The sequence below is a fragment of the Danio rerio genome, chromosome 16 (assembly GCF_049306965.1).
Source record: "Danio rerio strain Tuebingen ecotype United States chromosome 16, GRCz12tu, whole genome shotgun sequence".
Taxonomy (NCBI): Eukaryota; Metazoa; Chordata; class Actinopteri; order Cypriniformes; family Danionidae; genus Danio; species Danio rerio.
In genome coordinates, this window is record NC_133191.1 from 42,433,894 (window position 1) to 42,460,498 (window position 26,605).

Genomic DNA, 26,605 nt, shown 5'->3' on the forward strand with positions numbered 1-26,605 from the left:
GCCAAATAAATAATTTAGTTTATTTTAAAATTAATATTTTAATATAATAATTTATATGCACAAACACACACAAATATATATATATATATATATATATATACACACACACACACACACACACACCGGCCACTTTATTAGGTACACCGTACTAGTGCTGGTTTGGACCCCCTTTACCTTCAGAACTGCATTAATGCTTTGTGGTATTGATTTAACAAGGTACTGGAAATATTCCTCAATGTTTTTGACAAAATAGAGTTACTGCAGCTTTGTCAGCTGCACATCCATGATGTGAATCTCCCATTCCACCACATCCCAAAAGAACTCAATTGGATTGAGCTTTGATGACTGAGGAGGCCATTTGAGTATAGTGAACTCATTATCATGTCAAACCAGTCTAAGATGATTCAGGCTTCATGACATGGCACGTTATTCTACTGCAGCACTGATGCACTGTGTTAATAAAGGGATGGACATGATCAGCAACAATACTCAGGTAGGGTGTGGCGTTGACATGATGCTCAATTAGTACTAATGGGCCCAAAGGGTGCCAAGAAAATACCCCCCACAACATGTAATGTAATGTGTATTTATATAGCGCATTTATTGTGTATGACCATACACCCAAAGCGCTTTACAATCATGTGGGGGGGTCACTGGTCACCACCAGTGTGCAGCATCCACTTGGATGATGCGACGGCAGCCACAGGACAACGGCGCCAGTGCGCCCACCACACACAAGCTATAGGTGGAGTGGAGAGACAGTGATAGAGCCAATTCAGAAGATAGGGATGATTGGAAGGAAATTATTGTAAAAGCCGGTTGAGGGACTTTGGCCAGGACACCGGGGTTACACTCCTGCTCTTTACGAGAAGTGCCATGGAATTTTTAATGACCACAGAGAGTCAAGACCTCGGTTTAACGTCTCATCCAAAAGTCGATAGACACCACCACCACCACCAGCCTAAACCTCTGAAACAAGGCAGGATGGATCCATGCTTTCATGTTGTTGAGGCCAAATTCTGACCATCATTCCCTACCATCCGAATGTCGCAGCAGAAATCGAGACTCAACAAACCAGGCAACGTTTTTCCAGTCTTCTATTGTCCAATGTTGGTGAGCCTGTGTGAATTGTAGCCTCAATTTCCTGTTCCTAGCTGAAAGGAGTGGCACCCGGTGTGGTCTTCTGCTGCTGTAGCCCAGCTGCCTCAAGGTTCGATGTGTTGTGCGTTCAGAGATGCTCTTCTGTATACCTCAGTTGTAACTAGTAGTTAATTGAGTTACTGTTGTATTTCTATCAGCTTGTACTAGACTGGCCATTCTTCTCTGACATCACCAACAACCATGTCACATTCAAAGTCACTTAAATCACCTTTCTTTCCCTTTCTGATGCTCTGTTTGAACTGTAGCAGATCGTCTTGACCATGTCTACATGACTAAATACATTGAGTTGCTGCCAAGTGATTGGCTGATCAGAAATATGCGTTAACAGGTGTACCTAATAAAGTGGCCAGTGTGTGTATTGTAATTTTGTGTATTGAGTAATGCAAGTACTGTAAAAAAAAAAAAAAAAAAAACCTATAGTTTATTTTTTAGTTCCTAATATGGTACTTATAAATGTATACCTCATATATTTCAAACATTAAAATTAATTTAATTGAATGTCCTTACACATAAACTCATACATTTTATGGAATAGATCAGGTTCAGTTGCTTTGTGTGACTGAAATTGCATCCTCGTATTGTGCTTTGCATAAAAAAATTGATCAGCTGACTTTTACCTTGCTTTTTACATCATATTTTGCCTTCAAACCAAATTCTCAAATATAGTGGTGTAGTTTAAATGCCTTCTGGCTACTGTGCTTCAACATCATGTGCTTTAACGTTTAGGAATGCAGTCAGTAGGAGGACAGTTGGTTGTTGTTGTTGCCATTGCAACCACCATTCTAAGATGTTGTGTGTGGCTGTCTGTGCGTTGCCAAGTTTTCTAAGTATTTTAGTACTTTGCTATGTAGTTGCTAGAGTGCTTTGAATGGTTGCTACTGGGTGATTCCTTACCGGGCAAGGTTCAAAAGTCCTTGTGATCATGTAGTGTGTTGTGGACTGTAAGCTGAGCATTGTTATGCAATTAAAATATATTAACGGTATGTCTAAAAGTCAATGATGTATAAAACCAGCAATTAACTTTTACACATTTTAAAGTTAAACCTTTGGTAAGGGAAGGTCTGGAGCACTCAAACACCATACTAGGTGTGTGGACAAAATGCAAATGTAGTAAAAAAAATTCAGCCTAACCTGCTTTATTGAGCTGAAGTTGCCTTTATATTCACATTGGTTCATTTTTGAACAATGACAGCCTTCCCATACTGTTTACCCTGCTACTCTGAATATTTGCTCTGAAATAGCATGTAAGTATGGCTTAGTAATAAATGTAATTCCTGCACGCCGCCGGCTAAACACAAGCTAAACTGGCGAATGACAGGAACTAGTGGGTTCACACTATCACAGTCCCTCGCCACCGTCCAAAGATAATATGCTAAGTGGTTAGCATTTTGGTAGATCACCTACTGCACCTTTAAGTTGTAAATATACCACTGGCCTGGGAGAAAATACAGCAATAACAAACAGGGGGAAGGTTTGTGTAGCTCACCTCATCCAATATGCGATTCTTGGCCCTGGTAATGGCTGCATTTAACGCATTGATCCATGACTCCTTCTCCTCTGGACTGACGGCTAGAAACACCAGATTTGGGACCTGCATGCAGAGGATGAGAGATGCTTTAATATGCAGAGGATGAGAGATGCTTTAATATGGAGTCATGCAGGTTACAAAGCAAACAAGCAATTCCAGCATTATGGATGTAACGTTTAAGGTAAAATCTCAAAACATAAATTCACATAGAATGTATGTTACCACCATATGAAAGCATCAGTTTATATTTCCCAAAACAACTAAACGTTATGGATCAGAAATATATCAATCTGTAAACATTTTTTGTATTGTGAAATGAAGAAATTAAACATGCATAACGCATGTGATCAAAACAGTTTGCGAGGTTCAGTATACAAAATACATTGTAGAAATTCTGTGAATTAAAGTGCACAACCCAAAAGAATGAAGCTAATTAAAAAGATAAGAGTTGGCTCACTATAAAACAAAAATGATTGATTTTATTTTATCTGACATTTCTGAGGAAAAAGTTTCAAATGAGGAAGAAGCTTCGTTATGGATGTGACGTCTCTCTGTTAAGAATGTGACAGAAGTAAAATTGCCACTTGTATGACTTTGGTAGATCAAATATTATTGTATGAAAACCTTGATCGAAACATTTTTGAGTATTTTTACCAAGCAGCAACATCCCACTCTCCCTTGGGAAGCTAATACAGAACTGCAATTCATTGAAATTCTGCTAGTCCTGGCTCCATAATAGAGCAGATATTTATTGACCCCACTGTTAAAGTGACCAACTTTACAGCAGAAAAAAAGGTGTTTACAGCCTGGTACAAAGAACGATTTTGGTGTATAAAGCTAATATCATCCTTCATGACAACTGTGAGGGGGTGATTTGTTTTATAACTTTGTTTCCTTTATATTAAGTTATATAAAATCTGCATAATTAAGGGCGTGGTCACTTGAATGACAGCTAGGTCTCGCTGGTGGCTGTTAGGTCACCTCAGCTGATTCTGGCTGATTTGCTGCTAAACTCGACATATCGTATTTTTGTGTTGTTTTGTGTGGCTTTACACAGTCAGTGGGATTATTTCTTACAATTATCAGGTGATATGGCATGCTGTGTGCACTTAATTGTGCTCACAAGCCATTCCTTTTCCCAGGTGAGTGCAATTCTTATATACTTACTGTATATACCGTATCTATAAATGTATATGTTTTAAGATAATTGATCATTTATAATTCTCTTTAGACCTGTAATGCACTTTAGAAACTGACAGATTGATTAGCTGTAGGCTATAGAACAGTCATCTGAAGCATTGTCATACAGTGTTATGCCTGGATTTCTTCAATAGTCTTGCATTTACTAACACAGACTATATTTGTTTAAGTATTTGGAAGCAATTCGCATTTTTCACCCGTAGAAAATTTTATTACAACGTTTTTAAAAGACTAAACATTTTATTGATATAGTACACAACCAAGCGCATGTGCTCAGAACACAAATGAATCGCAGATAATGAAGTATCTCTCAAAGAAAAATCCAATTTAAGCAAAATTCGAGCAGGAATCTGTAGCTTCGCTCACGCTCCGCCTCTTTGCCCTTTTTTGGTTATGCCTGGTCGGCGCGATGACGTGTGAACAAAATGGTTATGGTTGGCCACACCCACTTGCAGCTTCATTTGCACCTCTAAGAAACCTGTGGGTGACGTCACAGATACTACGTCCATATCTTTTTCAGTCTATTTTTTTTTTCAGTACTGTAAAATACGAGCCTACACAAAAAAGCTTAGAAAGGGTTTCACTAATTTCTTTCATGGCAAGGTTGACATTTGCATGGAATTGTTCCAATGTACAGTTTGCTATATAACCACTTTTGTCCTGAACTCTGCGGGCATTTTATTTTCTGCCTACAGACATGGTTAAAATTCCTTCAGTCTTCTGCTGGATGGACACAAACATGCAGTGAGCCAAGCATAAATGAGCAGGTATGGCCATATGGCTGTGTGTATGGACAGCTGATGCAGCAACAGCATGAGGCTGAAAGCACCATATTAGGCAACAGCACTGCAAGTCTTCCAAAAAGAGTGTGCTGGAGCCTTGACAGGCGGCCCTTCTGTTGATGCTGCAGCTGTGCAGATAACACTCTGCTATGTGCCCTATGCTACGTATCTGTCCTGTTGTTGACATCACTTTGACCATTAAAAGGGGAATATCGTGGGAAACTGACGCCTTGTCTGTCCAGTTAAATGCATTTTTTTTAACAATGCATTAAATCAATTAAAAGTGGGGCGGCACGGTGGCTCAGTGGTTAGCACTGTCACCTCACAGCAAGAAGGTCGCTGTTTCGAGTCCTGGCTGGGCCAGTTGGCATTTCTGTGTGGAGTTAGCATGTTCTCTGCCTGTTCATGTTGGTTTCCTTCAGGTGCTCCGGTTAAACTGAGCTAAATTGAGCTTAGTCTATGAGTGTGTGTGTGTGTGTGTGTGAAAGAGTGTTTGGGTGTTTCCCAGTATTGTGTAAAACATATGCCGGAATAGTTACATTTTACATTTACATTTACATTTAGTCATTTAGCAGACGCTTTTATCCAAAGCGACTTACAAATGAGGACAAGGAAGCAATTTACACAACTAAGAGCAACAATGAATAAGTACTAAAGGCAAGTTTCAGGTCTGTAAAGTCTAAGAAGGGAAGTGTTAGTAGTTTTTTTTTTTTTTTTTTTTTTTTTTTTTTTTTGTACAATTAGTGTGATATTCAAAGAGGCAATTGCAGATTAGGAAGTGAAGTGGAGACTAAATAGTTGAGTTTTTAGTCGTTTCTTGAAAATAGCGAGTGACTCTGCTGTTCTGGTGCAGTTAGGGAGTTCATTCCACCAACTGGGCAGATTGAGCGTGAGCGTTCGCGAAAGTGATTTCTTCCCTCTTTGGGATGGAACCACGAGGCGACGTTCATTCACAGAACGCAAGTTTCTGGAGGGCACATAGATCTGCAGAAGTGAGTGCAGATAAGAAGGTGCTAGGCCAGAAGTCACTTTGTAGGCAAACATCAGAGTTTTGAATTTGATGCGAGCAGCAACTGGCAGCCAGTGCAAACGGACTAGCAGCGGAGTGACATGTGCTCGTTTAGGTTCATTGAAGACAACCCGTGCTGCTGCATTCTGGAGCAGTTGAAGAGGCTTGATAGAGTTAGCTGGAAGCCCAGCTAGTAGAGAGTTGCAGTAATCCAGTTTGGAGAGAACAAGAGCTTGAACAAGGAGTTGAGCTGCATGTTCAGATAAGAAGGGTCGGATCTTTCTGATGTTATAGAGTGCAAATCTGCACGATCGAGCAGTTCTAGAAATGTGGTCAGAGAAGTTTAGTTGGTCATCAATCGTTACTCCAAGGCTTTTCACCATTTTGGATGCAGTAATGGTTGCCCCATCCATCTGGATTGAAAAGTTATGGTGTAGAGTCGGGTTGGCAGAAACTACAAGCATTTCCGTTTTTGCGAGGTTCAGCTGAAGATGATGATCTTTCATCCAGTGTGAAATATCCAACAGGCAGGCTGAGATACGAGCTGGAACGGAGGGATCATCAGGATGAAAAGAGAGGTATAGCTGGGTGTCATCAGCATAGCAGTGGTAGGAGAATCCATGTCTCTGGATGACTGGTCCTAGAGATGATGTGTAGATGGAGAAGAGAAGTGGCCCAAGAACAGAGCCTTGAGGTACCCCAGTGTTTAGATGCTGTAGGTTGGACACCTCTCCCCTCCAAGACACCCTGAATGACCTGTCAGAGAGGTAAGATCTGAACCATTGTATAACAGTGCCCGCAACGCCCAGTGACTCAAGCGTAGATAGCAGGATCTGGTGGTTGACAGTGTCAAAAGCAGCTGACAAGTCCAGCAAAATGAGGACTGATGATTTAGAGTCTGCTTTAGCCAGTCTGAGATCCTCCACGACCGAGAGCAGGGCAGTCTCAGTTGAGTGGCCTTTCTTAAAGCCGGATTGCTTGTTGTCCATGAGATTGTTTTGAGTAAGAAAGTCCAGGACTTGATTGAACACTACTTTCTCCAGAATCTTGGCCATGAATGGAAGCAGGGATACTGGTCTGTAGTTTTCAAGTAGCGTATGGTCCAGGTTGGGTTTCTTTAGCAGTGGGGTTACCCTAGCCTGCTTAAATGTAGTGGGGAATAAACCAGAGTCAAGAGATGTGTTAATTATGTGAGTCAGTGTTGGTATGACTGCAGGAGAGATGGCTTGCAAGAGATGAGAGGGAATGGGATCGAGTGGACAGGTGGTTGCATGGCTAGATAGCACAAGTTTGGACACCTCAGACTCAGAGAGCTGAGAAAAAGAGGTGAGTGTGTGTGGTGTTGGTGTTGTATCTTGCGTGTTTGTTGTAGGTGCAGCAAATTGAGCACTGATTTTTGCAGTTTTGGTGCAGAAGAATGTAGCAAAGTCATCAGTAGTAAGTGTGGAGGATGCGGGTGGAGGAGGAGGATAGAGGAGGGAGGAAAATGTTTTAAAAAGTAGGCGAGGATTAGTGGCATTGTTGATTTTCAGACGGTAATACGTCTGCTTTGCAGAAGTAACCTCAGCTGAGAAAGAGGACAGAAGAGTTTGGTATGTTAAGAGATGTGCAGGATTTTTTGTTTTCCGCCAAATTCTCTCTGCAGCCCGAAGTTTTGAGCGATGCTCACGGAGAGCATCTGAGAGCCAGGGTGCAGGAGGACTGGCACGGGCTGGCCTGGATGCAAGAGGACATAATCGGTCTAGACATGATGCTAGTGTGGAGCAGAGTGTATTAGTGGCACTGTTCGAATCAAGTGCAGTGAGTTTGCGAGATGGAGGAAGAGAGTCTGAAACAATGGTGGATAGTCTGTTGGGTGAGAGAGATCGTAGGTTTCTGCGAAAGGTAACCAGTGTTGGAGTGTGTGGCGGCTCAGGAGTAATGTGGATGTTGAGAGACAGAAGGAAATGATCAGATATTTGTAGTGGAGTTACTATTGTTTGATCAGTGAAGCAGTGTCGTGTGTAAATAAGGTCTAGCTGATTACCTGATTTGTGGGTAGCAGAAGTAGGTGCTCTTTTTAGGTCAAAAGAGGCAAGCAAAGTCTGAAAGTCTGCAGCTTGCGGTTTGTCAACGTAAATGTTGAAGTCACCTAGCACCAATAAGGGAGTGGCAAAATTAGAAAAAGATGAGAGAAGAACATCCAGTTCATCTAGGAAGTGACCTAATTTACCTGGTGGGCGGTAGATGACAACCACATTTATGTAGAAGGGGTGGATAATGGTGACTGCATGGAATTCAAAGGAGCTGATTGTTGGCAGGGACGGTATCAGAGTAAATTTCCATTCTTTGGAAATTAGTAGTCCAGTCCCACCCCCTCTCCCTGTCTGACGAGGAGTGTGGGAAAAAGAGAAATTAGCAGAAAGAGTAGCATGTGTAGCAGTGTCCTCCGGCCTCAACCAGGTCTCAGTTAGAGCCATGAGATTATAGTCAGAATATGTAGCTATGGAGGTAATAAAATCAGCCTTGTTAACAGCTGATTGACAGTTCCAGAGGCCCACGGAGAGAGAGAGTTGTGAAATAGTAGATACATGTATTGAACGAAGGTTGTGAGGATTACGCCTGCAGCGTACCTCCCGTGTTTTGCGAGTGTTAGTAACAACAGGAATTAGAAAACACATAATAAAAGTGCACTGACAACAAAAAATAAGTGTAAAGTAAAACAATACAGTAAAGTACTCAAGTGCTTTGTCGGTGTCTTAGCTCGGTGGAGTCGCGCAGGTAGAGTCGATGGTCTTTACACTCGTCGGTCTTCACACGAGGCTGCCACGACCGCTGCCGCGGTGAACTAGTTGTTTATATAACCCCCAAAGCACTAGCTGATTGAATTCAGCTGGACACGCCTCGAGAGTCAAAACAAGGGCCGAAACTGAGGCGGACGACGCGAAACCGCGTCTGCGTTCGCTGCACAAGCTCTTATAGTAACCAAGGAAACAGTGGCTAAACAACTTCTAGTATTATACACAACTGAAAGCAAGTTTAAATGTCCTACAACTTTACACAAACAGCTGGAAACAAGTCCTCAAACCATACACAACAACTGAAACAAATCTTAAATGTACTTACAGGCTGCTGTTCTAGATGCTGCTAAAGTGCTTCTCCTGCCGACTAATGCTACCGTGCTCACTATATAGTGGTTACCTGGCGTTTGGACACGCCTCCCGAGTCAAAACAAGGGCCGAAACTGAGGCGGACGACGCGAAACCGCGTCTGCGTTCGCTGCACAAGCTCTTATAGTAACCAAGGAAACAGTGGCTAAACAACTTCTAGTATTATACACAACTGAAAGCAAGTTTAAATGTCCTACAACTTTACACAAACAGCTGGAAACAAGTCCTCAAACCATACACAACAATGGTGGTTCATTCCGCTGTGGTGACCCCTGATCAATAAGGGACTGAGCCAAAGGAAATTGAAGGAAATGAATGATTAAAGGTGAAGTAAAGGTCTGTGCATAACAACATGAAATATTTTGTCAAATTTTGTTCTTGAATTTTTTAAGAATCCACCCTGTTTGTTTTACCCCAATTTGCACATTTAAGAAATTTTTGATCATTTATATTTAGATTTACATTTAGAGTACATTTAGGGTCTCTGTCATGTTAATGTATGAAAGAGAACTGCTACACACATATTGGAAAGCAAAAAACTTTGAAGCTCAATATCTCAAAATTATTTGAACGCAGATAGAACCTTATAATTCCAAGACGACAAAATACACCTTTGGAGATCATTAGAAACTTCTAAAAATATGCATAACCTCATTTTCACAAAATCTTGTTTTTATAGTTTCAGAGACAAAATGGTACAGTTTTCAAAAACATTTCAGGCACCCAAAACATTATTGTCATGTCAATGAACAGGCAAAATGCATACGTTTTTACTTGAAAACATGTCATGTAAACGCTCCCAAAGGTGATCAGCATGTTTATTCTCTTGCTAATGGTTGCTAGGGTGTTTCTTACAGCACCAAAAGCAGTTTGGTTAATTATTAAACCACATAATGCTACAAATGTGATAAACACGGCTCCTGTAACTTCTAAATTCCTTGTACACCAAAAAAAATCTTGTTTAAAAGCATGCAGAAATCATCAGCGAGCGAGAGAAACGAGTTGATGGTGTTGGTGAGGTCATGTATTAGGGTGGCTCCCCCGTAGAGAGCTGCATGTGCAACAGCTGTTCTATGTGGGGCAGAGGGACTTATTAACCATGTAGTGCTGCTTTCGGGAGGGTGGGTGATGCTGGATTTTGCTAAGACCCTCCATGTTTGTTTCCTGGGGATTAACCCCTTGTCTCAGTGCTGGATTTTAAAGGATTGTTCAGATGTAACCCTTAATGTTTCTCCTGGCTCTCTGAAATCCCAAAATGTGATGTAAAGTCTAGACAGCTGGGGGGAAATACTTTAATTTTTTACAAATACTGTAATTCAGACACTGGAAAATCTGTTTCTGATAAAAATGCAAGAGACTGTGATATTAAATATGAAGTTTTTAAAGGGCTAGTTCACCCAGAAATGTACTTAATCATTTATCGTCCCTTCTTTATGAGTTTCTTCTATTGTACAAAAAGAAGATATTTTGAAGAATGCTAGCTGCTGGCACATCTTCCATAGTTGTAAAAATACTCTGGGATTTTATTTTCTGAGCATGTCAGTATCTCTACAAACTGTCAATCTAAATCTTAGGGCCTTTCAATTGCAAAGCAATTGTGAATAAATATATTGTATAAATACCTGAGGATTCATGTTTGTAATATTGGGTTATCAAGGTATATGTGTATTTTGTACAGCTTTTTTATTTTCTTAATTATTTAATTATTTATTTATTTTTAAAATTTTGTTTTCAATTTTATTTTAAATTTTTTAAATTGTTCTTTTTTCTGTTTTTTATTATTATTATTTATTTATTATTATTATTATTGTTGTTGTTATTATTTTTTCGTTTTTCTCTTAGATGAATGTAATTTCATCTTGTTTAGAGGGCAGGGGTGGGAATAATATTTGCTTGAATTTCTCTGTAAAACCGCTTTTTTATATCTGTAAAAGTTTAATAGGGTGAGCCAACAATACAACAGAAAGACAGATCTAGATAAAATAGCCTAAGCTATATTGAAATCATTTAAAGAATAACAAATATCGGATATAATAAAAATCACATTAACAAACAAAAGCTAAAACAATTTAGGAGGATACAATACAAATAAATTAAACCGTTTCAAATCAAATCATGCAAACAGAGTATTTTTTTGGGTGAGGGAAACCATCAGAAACGACCTTCTTTTCTGTCATCCAGTTCTGCGCAGCACTGCTTTACAAATGGATTTGGAAAAACTGCACGTAAATATTCATCAAAGGCGGCAACACCAAAGCTCCAAAAATAAACATTTATTAAATTCGCACCTTTTGCGTTTTTTGGCTGAGCACCCAGTTAAGAGGGATGTGCGTGCTTTTGTACAGTTTTTCGAAAACTGCACATAAGAAATCTATATCTCCATTAGTGGCAAGACCACTAGATTCACAATGCCAACATTTGGTCACAGAGTAAATAAATATAATGAATGAAATACAAAGGCCTGTGTGTATAGACATATAATGTAATGCTGTACAGTAATGTGTCATTTGTTTGTTTCTGTTGTCTTCATTTTTTATTGTTTCCTAATGATGCGATGGTGTGCTTTATCTGCCTGCCTGATTCCAGCTAAACTGGGCGGGTTGTGTGACGTTTAACTCAGGGAATGTTCTGGGGGTGGGGTTTGCATGCCGCCTTGCGAGCTACTAGCCCGACAGTAAAAACGCAACATGAATTTGGCCTTCCTACACACAGTGGCCCAACTTTGGAAATGTGGCTAATGGGTGCCAGCAACCAACATTATTCAAAATATCTTATTTTGTGTTTTAATAGCAGAAAGAAAATCAAACAGGTTTAGAACAAGTGAAGGGCGAGTTAATAATGAACGAAGGTTAATTTTTGGGTGAATTAACCCTTTAATTATTTTTTATTAAAAATAAAGTGCAGAATATTTTTTTTAAATTTCTAAAAAAATCCCAAATATAGATAGTCTTGCCCCCATTCCTATCCAGTTTCTTGAGCCAGTAGATAAAAAATTATGTTTTTAAAATTGAATTCATAATATCATTTTAAATTTAAATTCAGTGTCTTATTTTGAATGGTCTTTAGATTGTAATGGCTAACAGTATTGTGAGGAGGCAGAATTAAATTAAACCTTCAAATAATATATTGATTTTAATTATATAATATCCAAAAACATTACACTTCACCTTTAAGAAACAAGGAGCCTTGGTTAGATGTACTATTTGTGTTGGTCTAAGGAAGGATATTGGTGTGCTAGTGAAAGCAATAAGCTGAGCTGTTCTTACTGAAAGCCAATTACACAGGATAGGAGGACTACAGAGGTCGATCCAAGTTTGTGCTTGGAAACTGGTGTGCCAACTATGCCAGAGTACAATTTATTGTCTAATGTTGTCTATGATCAATGTGTTTTAGACTCGAGCCTTAGTGTATTTGTTCACACAAGTCTATATTTGCAAACAGGTGTGACTCTTGAATCATCGGTTTAATGAAGCAGTTTGTTTACTGCTGTTATCAGGGATTATCAAGGTTTCAATTCAAAATTTCAAATTTGAATTAGCATCAATGTCAAAGCACAGTAATAATTGGTTATTACAAAACTTGAATTTAATAAACATGCACATACAAAAATCAACCATTAAAAAAGTTTAACACATTTTCCATTGAATAAACATCAGGGCTCGAAATTGCGACCAGTTTGGTCGCATATGCGCCCGAAAATTAATCTATGCGACCTCATAATATATTTGGGCGCATTAGTGCGACTGCAGATAATGGTTGTAGTGCGACCTGTTTTGATTTTTTGTAAAAACGTGCTGAATCGCTCTTCCCTGCCGCTATATTGGTTCACATTAGCTGTCAATCACTCAAGGTATTTCGCTGTCAGATGACAGGGAAGGAGCTTTTATGACCACGGGGAAATGCAAACGGCAGAAGAGTAAAAACTTAAAGCACACAGGTTTGCAAACCCCACCTAAAATTGAGGTGCAGATGAGAGCGATCATGACACGTCACGTGGTGAATAATGATCCGCCAGCTGAGATCAATCGAGTACGCGCTTCTTGGAGAAGGCGCCCGAATCTCCATGCGTTGCATTCACTGCGTGTTCAGCGCAAATGTCCGCTAAAAGTCTAATCTAATACCATCGCCAAAGAACCCCGCCTTTTCTAAGTTTACACTGAAACTGCGTCTCATAACAAACAGCGGTATTCCGCCGGTGGTCATCGCAAGAATCTTGCGCTGCCTGCTCATAAATTGGGTCGACTGACTCGCCTGCTTTTCCACTAACACAGAAAAATGAAGATCATCTCAGACTGAACCTTTAAATTGACACAAACTGAAACCAAAACTTTTAAAGAGTGATAGAAGTGAGACTTTACTTTCTTTCTTTTGTCTATTCTTTTTTGAGGTGTATATTAATTTTATTTTTTATTTATTTACTGATGACTGCTTTGCAGCTTTCATCATTGAATTGAATGATTTATTATAATCTTTTGTTTGTTTTGTAGCAGAAATATTATTTATTAAATTGACATGCATATAAATACAGCAGTACAAAATACATATTTCTTAAGGCAATGCTTCATTTTTGTTTGATGCAAACTATACAATTATTTTTCATAAAGTAACAGACTTTTTATGGCAGATAACCTACATTCATGCACATTCAAGGCAGTATCATAATGAGAAATGTAATTCATTTTTACTATTATTGTCATTTTCATCATCATTAATATTCTATAATTATTAGACATTCATTTTGGAATTATTGCACACAAATATCAATGTCTTCGCAGCATTAGTTAGATAGTTGTTTCTGGTTTTTGTCAGTCCTATTGATGTTGTTTTAAAATACAATAAATCCCTTAAAAAGCAATTTGCAGCGGTGCTCAATCATTTTTGGTGGGTGCTCCTAATTTTTTTCTGGTGCTCCTAAATTTATTTTGGTGCTCCTAAATATTTGAAGTTGGGAGCACCGGTGCTACCAAGTAAAAAAGTTAAATTCGAGCCCTGAACATACATTAATAATAGTGGCTAAATGACAAGTGTCAATGTATAATTTTTTTATTTTCTTAAAAGTAACATGGTGCCAATATATAGAGCAGTCTAAAGTCTTCTTAACGCGGCTGATTTAAGGCAGCCCTAAAGCGGGTCTGTGTCTGCTCAAAATTCAGTGTAAAGATGCTTTTAACGGTTAGTGTACAGTAAATATAAATTTTTTGCAAATTTAAGCCGCTTTAACTTTGATTTATGTTCCACTTTGGCGTGTAAAGATGCTATACATCTCATATAAAGAAATAGAAATAAAACAGAGCAGTTTTGTGCTAGATTAGAGCGAAATGAACTCATACGTCTCTGTCTAATCATCTTTGAAAACTCTTAATTTCCTGCCTACTTTTCTTTTCTGGAAACTGACATCCTCGCCCATACAAACGCTCACTGCGATGAAGAGTGCCGCCTGATTATACCAACCGTCATACACTAACTGGATAAAATATTGCATTGGGGTGAAGACGGTTTTATATTGACACATTCAGACTTTCTTCTTAGTAATATAATTTTAGAAAACAGTTTCTTTGCAGGGAAATTATATTAGCCGCCAATGACTATCAAAGTAAAACAATAATTCAGACTTCGACAGTAATTAGTCTACCGAAATGTGTATATTCCATACAAAGCATGAAACTGATCGGACAGTTCTTGTGAAGTGACTCAGGGTTTCAACTGATGTGCCTGGAAAATGAGAGCATGCGCAATATGCTCTCCCAATATGTATATGTATGCAAACCGCGCCTCCATTGGAAATAAGCTTGTGCACAATAATGACGTGATACTTGAACGACTCCATAAGCAACTATGCTTCTCTTCACATTCAAAAGGTATCTTCATTCACAATCCTGCGCAAAAATCCAATTTAGCCTGTTTAGGCTGAGTCGAGCCGCTGTGTTTTTGGGTGCTGTGTCCTCCTTGGTTACAATGCTTTCTGTTCAAGTGCTCGAACAAGTTGCTAGTCGAGTTAAAAGCAGTGGAAAGTTCTTGAGAGACTGGACAAGACTGCCTTTCACAGCAATATTTTTGTTTTTACGCTTATTGAAATCAAAGTTATGTCTGTATTTCCACTTGAAGAAGCAACCACTCTGACCAGCAACTATTTTAGCTTGCGATCCTTAGCAATTTAAAAGCACTTGCTCACTAACTACAGCGAAAAACATTATCTAAAAGAAGCATTTTTTCTTCTAAAAACTCTATTTTTAACATAACGCAATTACATTGACTTTAGTAACTGAAATCAAATTACACAAATTTACAATGTAATTCGGTACATTACTGCATTCCCCAAAAATGTAATTAGAATACAGAAACGCATTACTGTGGAACGCATTACACCCAACTATTTAATTTAAGGCACTTCCCTGTGATATGGTATTGCATATACTGTTATTGCGATTGTTTATTAATATATTGTGCAGTCCTATAGCCAATAAGCTCCTCTTTTTTAATGTAGTTTTTTGTCCAAAGTGTGTGAATGTGTATGAACAGACAGATCTCTGAGTTGTGCAACAGGTCATCAGTGTCTAACAGCATGACTGCAAACTGACTAATGAAGCCTCCCAGCAGTGCTGTAGTGCTGACTGGAGCGTAAAGCCATTAAGCGTTATCCCGGTGTCCTGTAGAGACTGACCGTGTTGCCTGGCTGCCGTGAACGCAGAAGCGTGAACTTGCTGTGGTTCTTTTTGCTCCTGCTTTTGGCCTTACGTAGCTCCTCAGACTTCTCGTAGTCTGTGAGATCCACCACCTCCTGAATTTTCTTCTCATCTTTTACCTGCGGGAGAAAGTACATAGATGATTTCAGTACTTTTTGGTACATTTCAGTGTTTACGATATGATATGATGTGATACATTAAGCTTTACTGTCAGACTTTTTCATATCAGCATGTTACATACTTTTTACAAACAAACAAGACACGTTTATTCACTTTTTCTTAATCAGACACACTGTGAAAATGTTCTTACTCTGTTAAACATCATTTGGTAAATATTTAAAAAAGATAAAAAAAAATTCAAAGGGGACTAATAATTCTGACTTTAACTGTATGCATGCATGTATGTATGTATGTATGTATGTATGTATGTATGTATGTATGTATGTATGTATGTATGTATGTATGTATATATATTAGAGCTGCACAATAAATCGTAAAAGGGTCGCGATCTCGATTCGACCCCCTAGACGATCTTAATCCAGCATTTCTGTCAATTGTATTTTCAAGTTCAGGAGAGAAGCAAAAGTGGCCGCACAAGTCTTCACATTGTTTTACATATGTTGATCAGCAACTTGGACACCTCCAAATGGTGTTAAAAGAGTCACATACTGTATTTATAAGATACAATTTACCCCAAAAATGTCATTTCTGTCTTCATGTAATGTACTTGCGACCACAAAATCACACGCAAGCTGACCGTCAGCTGTTATCACAGAGAGGGCGTGCGCGCGCTGAATGAAGTCTACTTTAGTGAACAGAACCTGCATAGACTGTAAATAAAAGGTGAAATGAAACCGAAAGCGCACACAGTGTTGCCAGATGTAGCTGACCGATTCCAGCCCAAAAAGTATCCAAAACCTGCCAAAATGCAAAAATACCCTTGTCCAGTCCTCTGTATTCACGAAAATCACGTCAGTGACAAATTTTAAGCAAAAAATTACAGATTGACACAATAACACAAAAATTCAACAACAAAATTATCATCAGCATTAGTGACCAGGACAAATCTAAAGTCTGTTCAAGTTAAAATGTTTTAACCAACAGTACAACTACACAAAGCTTATTGCTGTTTTACCACATGTTTAAGAACAACAACAATAATAATAGCCCACTCATATTAACCTTTATTTTACATCTACAGAATCGTGAGAAAATCGTGATCTTTATTTTAGGCAAAAAAAAAAAAAAAAAACGTAATTCTCATTTTATCCAGAATCGTGCAGCTCTAACATACACACATGCATACCATACAATACACAAAAAAATTCGTAAACGCAATAGTTTATTTTGTAAACGACTTTCCATTAGTCGTTTAACAGCACTAAATTAAAACAGACAATTTAATTCCATAGAATACGCTTTTTTTGGCCCAGCGTATCCCGATTTACTGATTACACTGTGTGTCCTTACAGTATTTACCACTTGTGTTACCGCATTTTTAGGATAAACAGCGTTTCAGCTCTGTGTTTGGTTTCGACCAGTTGTGTCAGTAACATCAGTAAATGACATCCAGATGAGCAACGGTGCTGACTTTTAACTGGGACAGACGTCAAAACATGGCTAGTAAACATCACTGAGCAAAACATGAAAGTAGAGAGCCTTTTAACCCAGATTCACAGTGAACATCAGGGTCTGATTTGGTATCACCTGCCAAAAGTTCTCATTAAGTCATAATCAATTTCCATTAGCGCTAAACTGAGGCCTAAAAAAAACGCTATCTATCAACACAAGGCCACATCTGGACCTGTGCTGTAGCCCAGAGCCGCTAAACAGTGCAGTGCTGGCATCACACCCATTGCACCATGGGGTGTCACCACAGGGAAAGCCTGTACAAATAGTACATCTACTGTTCCAGCAGTACAAAGACGGCAATTAACTAGCAATCTGATCCAGTCCTCTTTTTGCAAGAGAGGACCGTCGGAGCACAGTACATTTGCACTCAAAACCCGGACATTAGAACGATTCAATGCTATTAGATTCAAGATTATACTCAAGTTTGCTGCTGTGACTTTTAATGCACGAAATAGTGAATCAAAAGGAGGCTTAAAACGATCCATCTGAAGTAAAAATGGGGCGTGATACCACATTAAAGCTTTATTTGAGGATCTTTATTTCAAACGCATTAGCTGTAAAATGAGCCTGATGGATCTGGGGACAAATCTGCCACTGTAAAAGTCTGTAATCCGAGACCATGCTGAGAAAAAAAATCATTGAATGAATGTGAACTTAAGTACTACTTTTGCTCTTTGCTGTTTTAAACTGAGTAGGCGCAGCTTTGAGTCTAAATGAGTGATTATATATTAATTTAACAGCATGTTTTTATGCTTTATTTAGACTTGACTATTCAAACTGCCTGAGCTGGCAAATGTTCGAGCAACAAGGCAATTTTCGCCTCGGTGACCTTTTTAACTGCAAATAAAGTGTCATCTATATTTAATACTATGTACATTAAGTTTTAAACAAGCGCTTCATTTTGCGGAGGACACACACAGCGTCACACACAAATAGCATCCTAAACAACCAAAAGACAGTCGGAGAAAAAGGTTTGACAAACCTTCCCCTTTCCAAACAGCAGGAGCGAAAGGAAACAAGTACTACTGTGAGAATAATTTCACAGTCTTGCCATGCTGTCTGATATGCACTCTGTAATCATGCTTCTTTCTGTTATGTAACTAAAGCTGTCTGGAGCCGTAAACAATATTTTTATCATGTGTGATGTTAGAAAAATGTTCCGGGTTCAGAAAAAAAAACGAGCTCTACAAACAGCATCTGTGGCGTGCTGTCGAATGCCAGAGAAAATCAGTTTGACACAAATTTGTGTTAACAGTAATACCATTATAAAGGGAGTTAAAAGGGAAATTCTAAAGTACAGTTAGTCATACTGAATTGCTGTTTACAATGGTTTTAACACAACTTTACAGTTCAAATAACAGAATTTAAATACTTAAAGGGCCATGACACCCCCCACTTTTGGTTAAAGTCTACTTCAGAATTTTTTCAAAAGATGCATGATTAGACTCAACTATTTAGTCTCCACTTCACTTCCTAATCTGCAATTGCCTCTTTGAATATCACACTAACTGTACAAAAAAAAAAAAACTAATACTACTAATACTTCCCTTCTTAGACTTTACAGACCTGAAACTTGCCTTTAGTACTTATTCATTGTTGCTCTTAGTTGTGTAAATTGCTTCCTTGTCCTCATTTGTAAGTCGCTTTGGATAAAAGCGTCTGCTAAATGACTAAATGTAATGTAAATGTAAATGTAATGGGCGTGGAGCTCCGCGAGCATCGGGCAGGAGTGGGCGTGACCAGCAGGGGAGAACGTGAGCGAATGAAGCTAGCTCACAAAATGAGACAAACCGTGAGGAGACGCATGAGTTTATAGTTTTCAAAGTTAAAATGCAAAGAAATAAACAGTAATTTAATGCCCTGCTACATTTGTTATTCGTAATTTCATATACACATAACCACAATTTATATCATTATAAAGATAATCGTGTTCATGTACACACTATAAATGAGGACTTCTCCCTCAATCCCTGGGTCTGAATCATAGATCTAAATGCAGACTCAGTGGAGCAGGTCTCCTGACCTATCTATTTTAACCATTAGTCCTGCTGGTAATCTGGAGGATTTAGGCAAACACAGCAGCACGGCGATGTGTCTGAATGTGAATGAACACCTGATACAAGACAACATCCGCCATTCTCCAATTCTCGTGCTGCTCTCCCGACAAAAATGCTTGCATCACACACACAGCTTTGCTGTATGATCGGCCCTGACAGGATCCCGGGGAAAAACATGCAACAAACCCCATGGATCATGGGAACAAACACATACGAGCCTTCATAAACGGCTACTGCGTGCCGTGGGTCCGTGTCTCACAGCTTGAACTTGGCACTGGTCTGGCAGGTCTGCGTCTGAGTCTGCCTTGCCTTCGGAAAGTACGTGCTCATGAATAATTAAGGAGCCGGCTCTTCTCATAGGATAAGAAAACTCCGCTTTGAATAATAATGAGAAACTGACACGTCATCAATGCACTTGCAGTACTGCGCTACATCGCCAATTTTGATCCCGCCCTAAAAATCATTTTAAACCCGGAAGCTGAAATTAGCTGACAAAAGCTCAAAATTATCCAGTTTTCCCCACAATTAAAGCTGACAGATGCTAACATTGTCTTAACTGATGCTCAACTCACACAAATCTGTTAATAAAAAAGAAAAAATTATCCAGGGTGTCCTGAACCTTTAAATAGTTAAGCATTGGCAGTTTTAAATATATTCAATAATCTGTCCCACTTTAAACATATACTTAGCACATTAAAATATAAATACAATGTACTTAGGCCCAATCCTAATTCTATTGTTGTACCCCTCTTCCCCTTGAAACAGAGTGTGAAGGGGAAGGGCTTCGAAGTGTACCCCCAAGAAATGGAACAGCACTACAGCACCTGCACACGTCATCATATGTCGTACTAAATATGAGTTTGATGATGGCGACTGCTGTAGTTATTACAGTTGTGTTATTTTTTGGTATTTATCTTCAGAAAATCACTGAAGGCATATATCATGTTATCATAATGATATAATGTGGCAATAAGATCGTAACTGTACTGTGCATTTACACTGTGGCTATATTGATCTATGTAAACACACAAAAACAACATTAACATTATAACAGACACTGTAAAAAAGCTCATTCCCAGCCTCAAGACATTACTGACAGGGTATTCGAGTGTCATCGAGTGTCAGAATGTTGTGGAAATAATCTAATCTTGCGATGTGACTATTGTGCATCCAGACATTGCAATATCGCTGTTCAAATGATATATTGTGCAGCCTTGGTTTCCTGGGTGTACAGAAAGAACAGCGTTTATTTTAAATGGAAATTTTTTCTGTGTAAATGTCACTTATGATGATTTTAATTGCTAAATATAACATCATACTAACCCCATATTTTTGAACAGTGGTGTTTATTGATAGATGTATTTAACACTGAAATACTAAGATACAGAACCGCTTGAAAATGCGAAACATGCTCATATACTCAACAACTAAACTGTATTCTGGAGAATTTTCTCTTTTTCTTTTGTTTTGAGAGCAGGTGGACCATTCACAGTGTTCGTTTCATGTTTCACTGTCTTTCAAAGGACCGATGAAGTTCTGAATTGAGCTATTCAATTTCATATTTACTTTCTCCGTAAACCATTTAACCTTTCATAAATGTCAATCAGAACCACAAACTCTTGCGACAGAGGTGGCATCATCGCAGAAGCCAAATACCCTGAAAAGGAATTTGAAATGAATGCTCTTTGGCAATGTGTCCCTTCAGCCCACACATGCAAAATTCACTGTAAGATGTTTTAAGTGTAAATCTGTCAATAAAATGGCAGATACTGATTTATGATATAAAAGCTGCATGAGAGAACTTGCAGGCTAAAAAAAGTATGTTGTACAAAATATACTGTTACTTAAACTTATTAAAATAAGTTGATGTTTCAGATTTACTTTATAAGTTATATAAGAGATCTTGAAAAACTACTTATGAAGTTATTTATTTTACAATTGTTTTTACATTTAGAGGGACAGTTCACTCAAAAATGACAATTATATCATCATTTATTCTCCCTCATGTGGTTTAAAACTTATGAGTTTCTTTCTTCTGTTAAACAAATAGCAGGGTGAAAATCGCCATGGAAGTCAGTAGATACCAGCTACAACAAGCATTCTTCAAAATATCAACTTTTTTGTTTAACATAAGAAAAAAAAAAAATATGTTTTAAACAAGAGAAGGGCGAGTAAACAATGACAGAGTTTATCCCTTTTTACACCTAATATTAACATGCGAATAGGATAAGGATATGGATGGCAGCTATGATTTTGATCATAATCCATGTGTTCCTTGTACAACATAAGCATTACATTTACATTAATTTAGCAGACACTTTTGTCCAAAACGACTTACAATTGAGGAGGCATTCAGCGATTCAACAAGAAGAGGCAATACAAAGTAACTTGTTTGTGCTCAGAGAATTTAGTAAGTCTTTTTTGAGAGAGAGTGTGTGTGTGTGTTTCTACAGGTGGTTTGTTAAGCCCACACTGTATGAGGCACACTCAGAATTTATAGTATTTTGGGTTGGTGAGTGATGAGCTGGGGAAGAGAAAAGGGGTTTAAGTTTTATTCATAATGGTACATGTGCTCTTGGGAAAAAATGGTTTAAAGCATAGTAGGTATACCTTGATTTAGTGCTTTTTCTTACAACTCTTCCCATAACAAAGAGGTGGGCAGTTAAATTTGCCAAGGGGCCACATTAGATTAGGCAGTTTTAGAGGGCCAGACCAATGCAGTTAATTTTTTTATTTAATTTGTGTAACTATAACAAACATTCATAAAAAAAACTGTGTGATTAATCGAAATCGAATCGCGATTTGAAACGTTGTGATTAGTTAATCGCAAAAGGCTGCGATATAAAATATTATTTGAGTGAGCACACCTTCTTTCTGCCCAATCAAAATTGTGCAACCGAACTATGTGGATAAAAAAACAATACGATAAAAAAACAACAACAAACAAACCGGAAAGCGCGGACGAGTGGGATGATGGCGTCTGCCACTTCAAAAGCATTAATAGACTAAATCATATCGAATAAAAGCAGGACTTCAGCAATAAGGGAATATTTTGGTTTCAAAGTCACAAAAAACTAAAGATTAATGTTTGATAACTTCATGTGTTATCACATGCATTTGTGGCTCGTGATGCAGGTAATTTTTCATTCCATTTTCAAAGGACAATTATATATAGATGCAATAATTGCAGAATTTTAAAGCACTTTACCGATTGAAATGCTTCTTATTGGATATGATGTCATTCAATGTGGCTACGCATGACTTTACTGAGAGCTTACAACCTATAATCTACAGTTTGCTTTAAGAACGTTTAAAAAAAAATGTAGTTACAAACTAGGTAGTAGTTACAAAGCCCCTAGTGTGGACTTTACCTTTCATTTTAAGAAAGGACTTATGAACAGCTGGTGCAACCCTACCCAGAGGATAATTAATGCAATAATGCTCTACCTCGCTGAAGAAACTGTGCCTTTTAATGCATTGACCAAAGAGAGTTTTAATAAAACTCATCTAAATGCAGGATAGGAGATATACACACTTCCGTCTCGCACCTATTTTAGCCATTTTGGAGTACCACTGTACGGTAATGTCATGATATTTTGTGCAGCATCTAGTGATAATTATTTTGTTTTAGACAATATACGTTACAGAACGGCTTTTTATCAGCCATATTAGTTTGCTGAGTGTTCTGTGTTTTTATAATTATTATTTTTGTTTGTAAATAAGCTACACTATGCCCCTAATTACATTTTTTTTTAATTGTTCACAGAAAGAAAAGGTTGTTTTATTTGTGTTTACTGTTTGCTCTAGAGAAACTTAAATGATTAATTTCGGATTTTTTACAAACAAATTTGCATAAACGTTTAAGTTAATATCTGTTCAGTTCCTTTTTTAACTAACACTCACTGCATTTTAGCTGTAAGAAGCTACGATACAGAATATTGAGCTGAAGCTTGACTACAAAATGAAATCGCAAATAAAATCAAAATCACAATATCTGTCAAAAAATTTATATTTTTCCCATATCGCACATCCCTACTCTAAAGTTTTAAAAAAGGATCAATTTTACACTAAAGTATTTTAAAGACCAACATCCCAATATCAATTTTATATAACTGCCACAGGGTTGTTTGTTTGATTGCTTCACCTTAGTTAATTTTTTATTTATTAATTCATTCATAATTTTTTTTTATGTTCAGTGAGAGAATTCTAGCCTGTGTTGGGCTGAACAAGTGCACTAAAGTGAAGCTGAATGCGAGGTGGGTGTGTGATGTAATGATCATCTCTGAGAGGGCATCAACTGTATATCTGAATTTGTTAAATCATTAATCTGAGGTAATTAGTCCACCTTTATTACTGTGTAATTCCACACAAAGTGTGACGCTGTCTGCTTGGTTCCTGTCCCATGACTCGTGGTTCGCTCATGGCGCTCTGAAATGTTTCCATTTTTTTCAACTCGTTGCGCCTGAAAACGTAAGTGTGACATACTGCATGTAGGTCCCTTTCTATTTGCGCACTGAACCTGCGTGTCAGCATTTGGATTACAAAACTGAGCACTCAAAATATGTGAATTTCCCCTTTTGTTGACTCGCAATATCTGACCTGCGGATTGCAAGGCTTTGTTTGTGGTTGAATTTAAATTAAATAAATACTTCACGCGGGTCGATCAAAGATGTCCAGCGGGCCGTATGTGGCCTGGGGGCCGTAAAATGCCCAGGTCTGCTACAACATATGTTTTATTGTGTAATGATTCAGATTCCATATTCTAATTTAAAAGTGCATTTTCAAAGAAACCTGTGCTGGTGAACTCGTTCAAAGCATTTTAGACCCTGTTTACATCTGTATTTAGCATTACCCAATTTTTTGTGTAAAGTATTTTAGACACCAGCAGCTACAATCTAAACTTAAGACAGATTCAAGATGTGACTTTTTTTAAACATTTATTTTAGTTCAGTTCTTACCACAACAGACTTGTACCCATTTTGTGTCGTGACCCCTCGGCTGAGAACCACTGTAGTAAAGTTTATAATTACAGCCTAACAAGCTTTTAATTTTGAACTTTGTGATGCTATTTCTTTTCAAACTGCTGTTCTGGAGTAAAAGCAGCCTGCAGCAAACCGGAATTTCTCACTGCAGTGCTTTTGAATGCTTTAGAGGAAGTTGCAATTGCAGCAATAATCATCTGACACAGTGTGACCAAAATCCCTTGTGATACTTTGCGAAACAGAAGAAAATGCTTTCAGAAATCAGGCAGAGAAAAAGAAATGGTTTGATGAGTCTACAGGGCACAGCAGCCTCCAATGATCTCACTTTCCAGCAAGCGAGTCAGAGCAGTGCCGGTCTTGACATGTGAAATGATTCATTCGTTGATTTCATTTGGCACTCACTTGTGTTAATGTAGCTGAACAACTGCGCCTCGCTACTACTTTACAGAATGCAGATGGCAAACGTAAAAAGAAAAAAGTCTTTCGTTTTGGCTTATATGACATATATTGTGTACAGAAAAGTCTGTAGACATATTATGTCCCATATATAAATCTGATATATTGCAGTATATGCAAATTAAGTATGTGATATACAGCGGGGAAAATAAACATTGAACAGGTCTTTTTTTTTTCCCTGGGAATAATATTTCTAAAGGAGCTGTTAACATGGAATTGAACCAGATTTTGGTAAAAACTCAAACAATACAAACATAAAAATAAAACAAATTTTTAAAAATCTGAAAATATAGTTTAATAACAATGAAATGACACAAGAAGAAAGTGCTACTGAAATACTACTATTTAATTCTTTTAATAAAAAGCTTTTTTTTGACAGCATAAAGATACCTCTCATGTGAAGAATGAAGTCAAATGAATTGCTCAGATGTGAGTTTTTCACAAACTTCAATAGAGTGTTAAAATCTTGATGGTTCTGTGGCTCTTGTCTATCAAATCTGATCTGTATTTTTTATTTTATATCGGATTCAAGTCAGGTGATTGGCTGGGCCATACCACAGCTTGATTTTCTTTCCCAGAAAGCATTTCTGTATACAAGCTGTATACACGTTTATATTCCACATATACAAAATATATGTCATATATGCAACATATATTTCGAAAATGGCAGTTTACATGTATTTTCAACTACTGTTATTACAAATATGTACATATAAATTCATATTTATTAGCTATAAGTTTATATGTGTTTATATATAAAGTAGTCAATATTACTAGATAAGAATGGGTATTGTTCAATAGTTGTATAGGGCAACTTTGATTAAATGTTTTGATCCACTTCAAATGTTTACTACTATATATATATATATATATATATATATATATATATATATATATATATATATATATATATATATATATATACACACACACACAATATTTTAACATAATATTTGGTAACACTTTAGTTTAAGTAACAATTAACACCACTTACTACTGGTGTATTACCTGCCTATTATAAAGTTATTAACTGTTTATTAGCAATTAATCCTACCCAATACCTAAACCCAACTACTATCTAACTATTAATAAGCTGCTAATTAGAAGTTTACTGAATCCAAAAATACAACACTACACACAAATATGCACATACATGTTGTTTTGGGTTGCCAGGTATTTGAGCAAGTCTAAGACTGAATATGTTTAACAGATTACATCACAGTTTCCAAAAAATCACTCTTTTGTCATTTAGATGGAGACAATAATCTTAACAAATAATGCAACTTATGATTTGAAACTCAATTTCAGAAATTTGTATTTTAAGGCCGTTTTCAGAAAATGCTGTTGTGTATCCCCGCCCACTGAAATTTAATTGTTCCAAATTTGAATTCTGTATAATTGTTAATTAAAAGTATAGTTCACCAAAAATTAAAAATCTGTAATAATTTACTAATTTCCCACTTGTTCCAAACCTGTTTCAATTTCTTACTTCTGTTGTACAACAAACTGAAAAAAACCAACCCATTCATTTCTGGTAACATCCCGCTATATACATTTTTGTATATGTACATATTTGCCGTATTCGCCAAATACGTCCCAGGAGCTGTTTTTTTTTTTTTTTTTGCAGTCTTTGTTATGGCGAAAGAGGCTGCCGTGCATGCTTTTTGAGATCTCAAATTTCTCTCGCAAATGCCATTCGCACCTTCTGTTCTCACATAAATCTACCAGAGACTGCTGTCGACTAAATGACTGACTGACTGACTGACCAATCAACTGACCCACCCTCCTCCTTCCCTAAACCCAACCAATAGTGTTTTTAAAAGCACTGATTAACCCACCCAGCCACTTCCCTAAACCCAACTGACAGTTTTAAAAACCAATCCAGAAAAAGAAAAGCCCTCGCCAGATTTTTACCACCATGGAAAACCATCCATATGGCCTGGGAACATCGGTCAGCTGATGAGCG

General features: G+C 37.7%; 1 protein-coding gene across 1 annotated transcript in view; it reads right to left on the reverse strand.

Annotated features, from left to right (window-relative positions):
* Positions 1–26,605, reverse strand: part of plekho1b (pleckstrin homology domain containing, family O member 1b) — a 52,595-nt gene that overhangs the window by 13,357 nt on the left and 12,633 nt on the right. Inside the window, exons 3-4 of the mRNA NM_001326535.1 lie at positions 15,491–15,631; positions 2,648–2,752 (exon numbers count right to left, since the gene is read on the reverse strand). Coding sequence (NP_001313464.1) covers positions 2,648–2,752; positions 15,491–15,631 — 246 coding nt within the window. The remainder of the gene's footprint in view (positions 1–2,647; positions 2,753–15,490; positions 15,632–26,605) is intronic.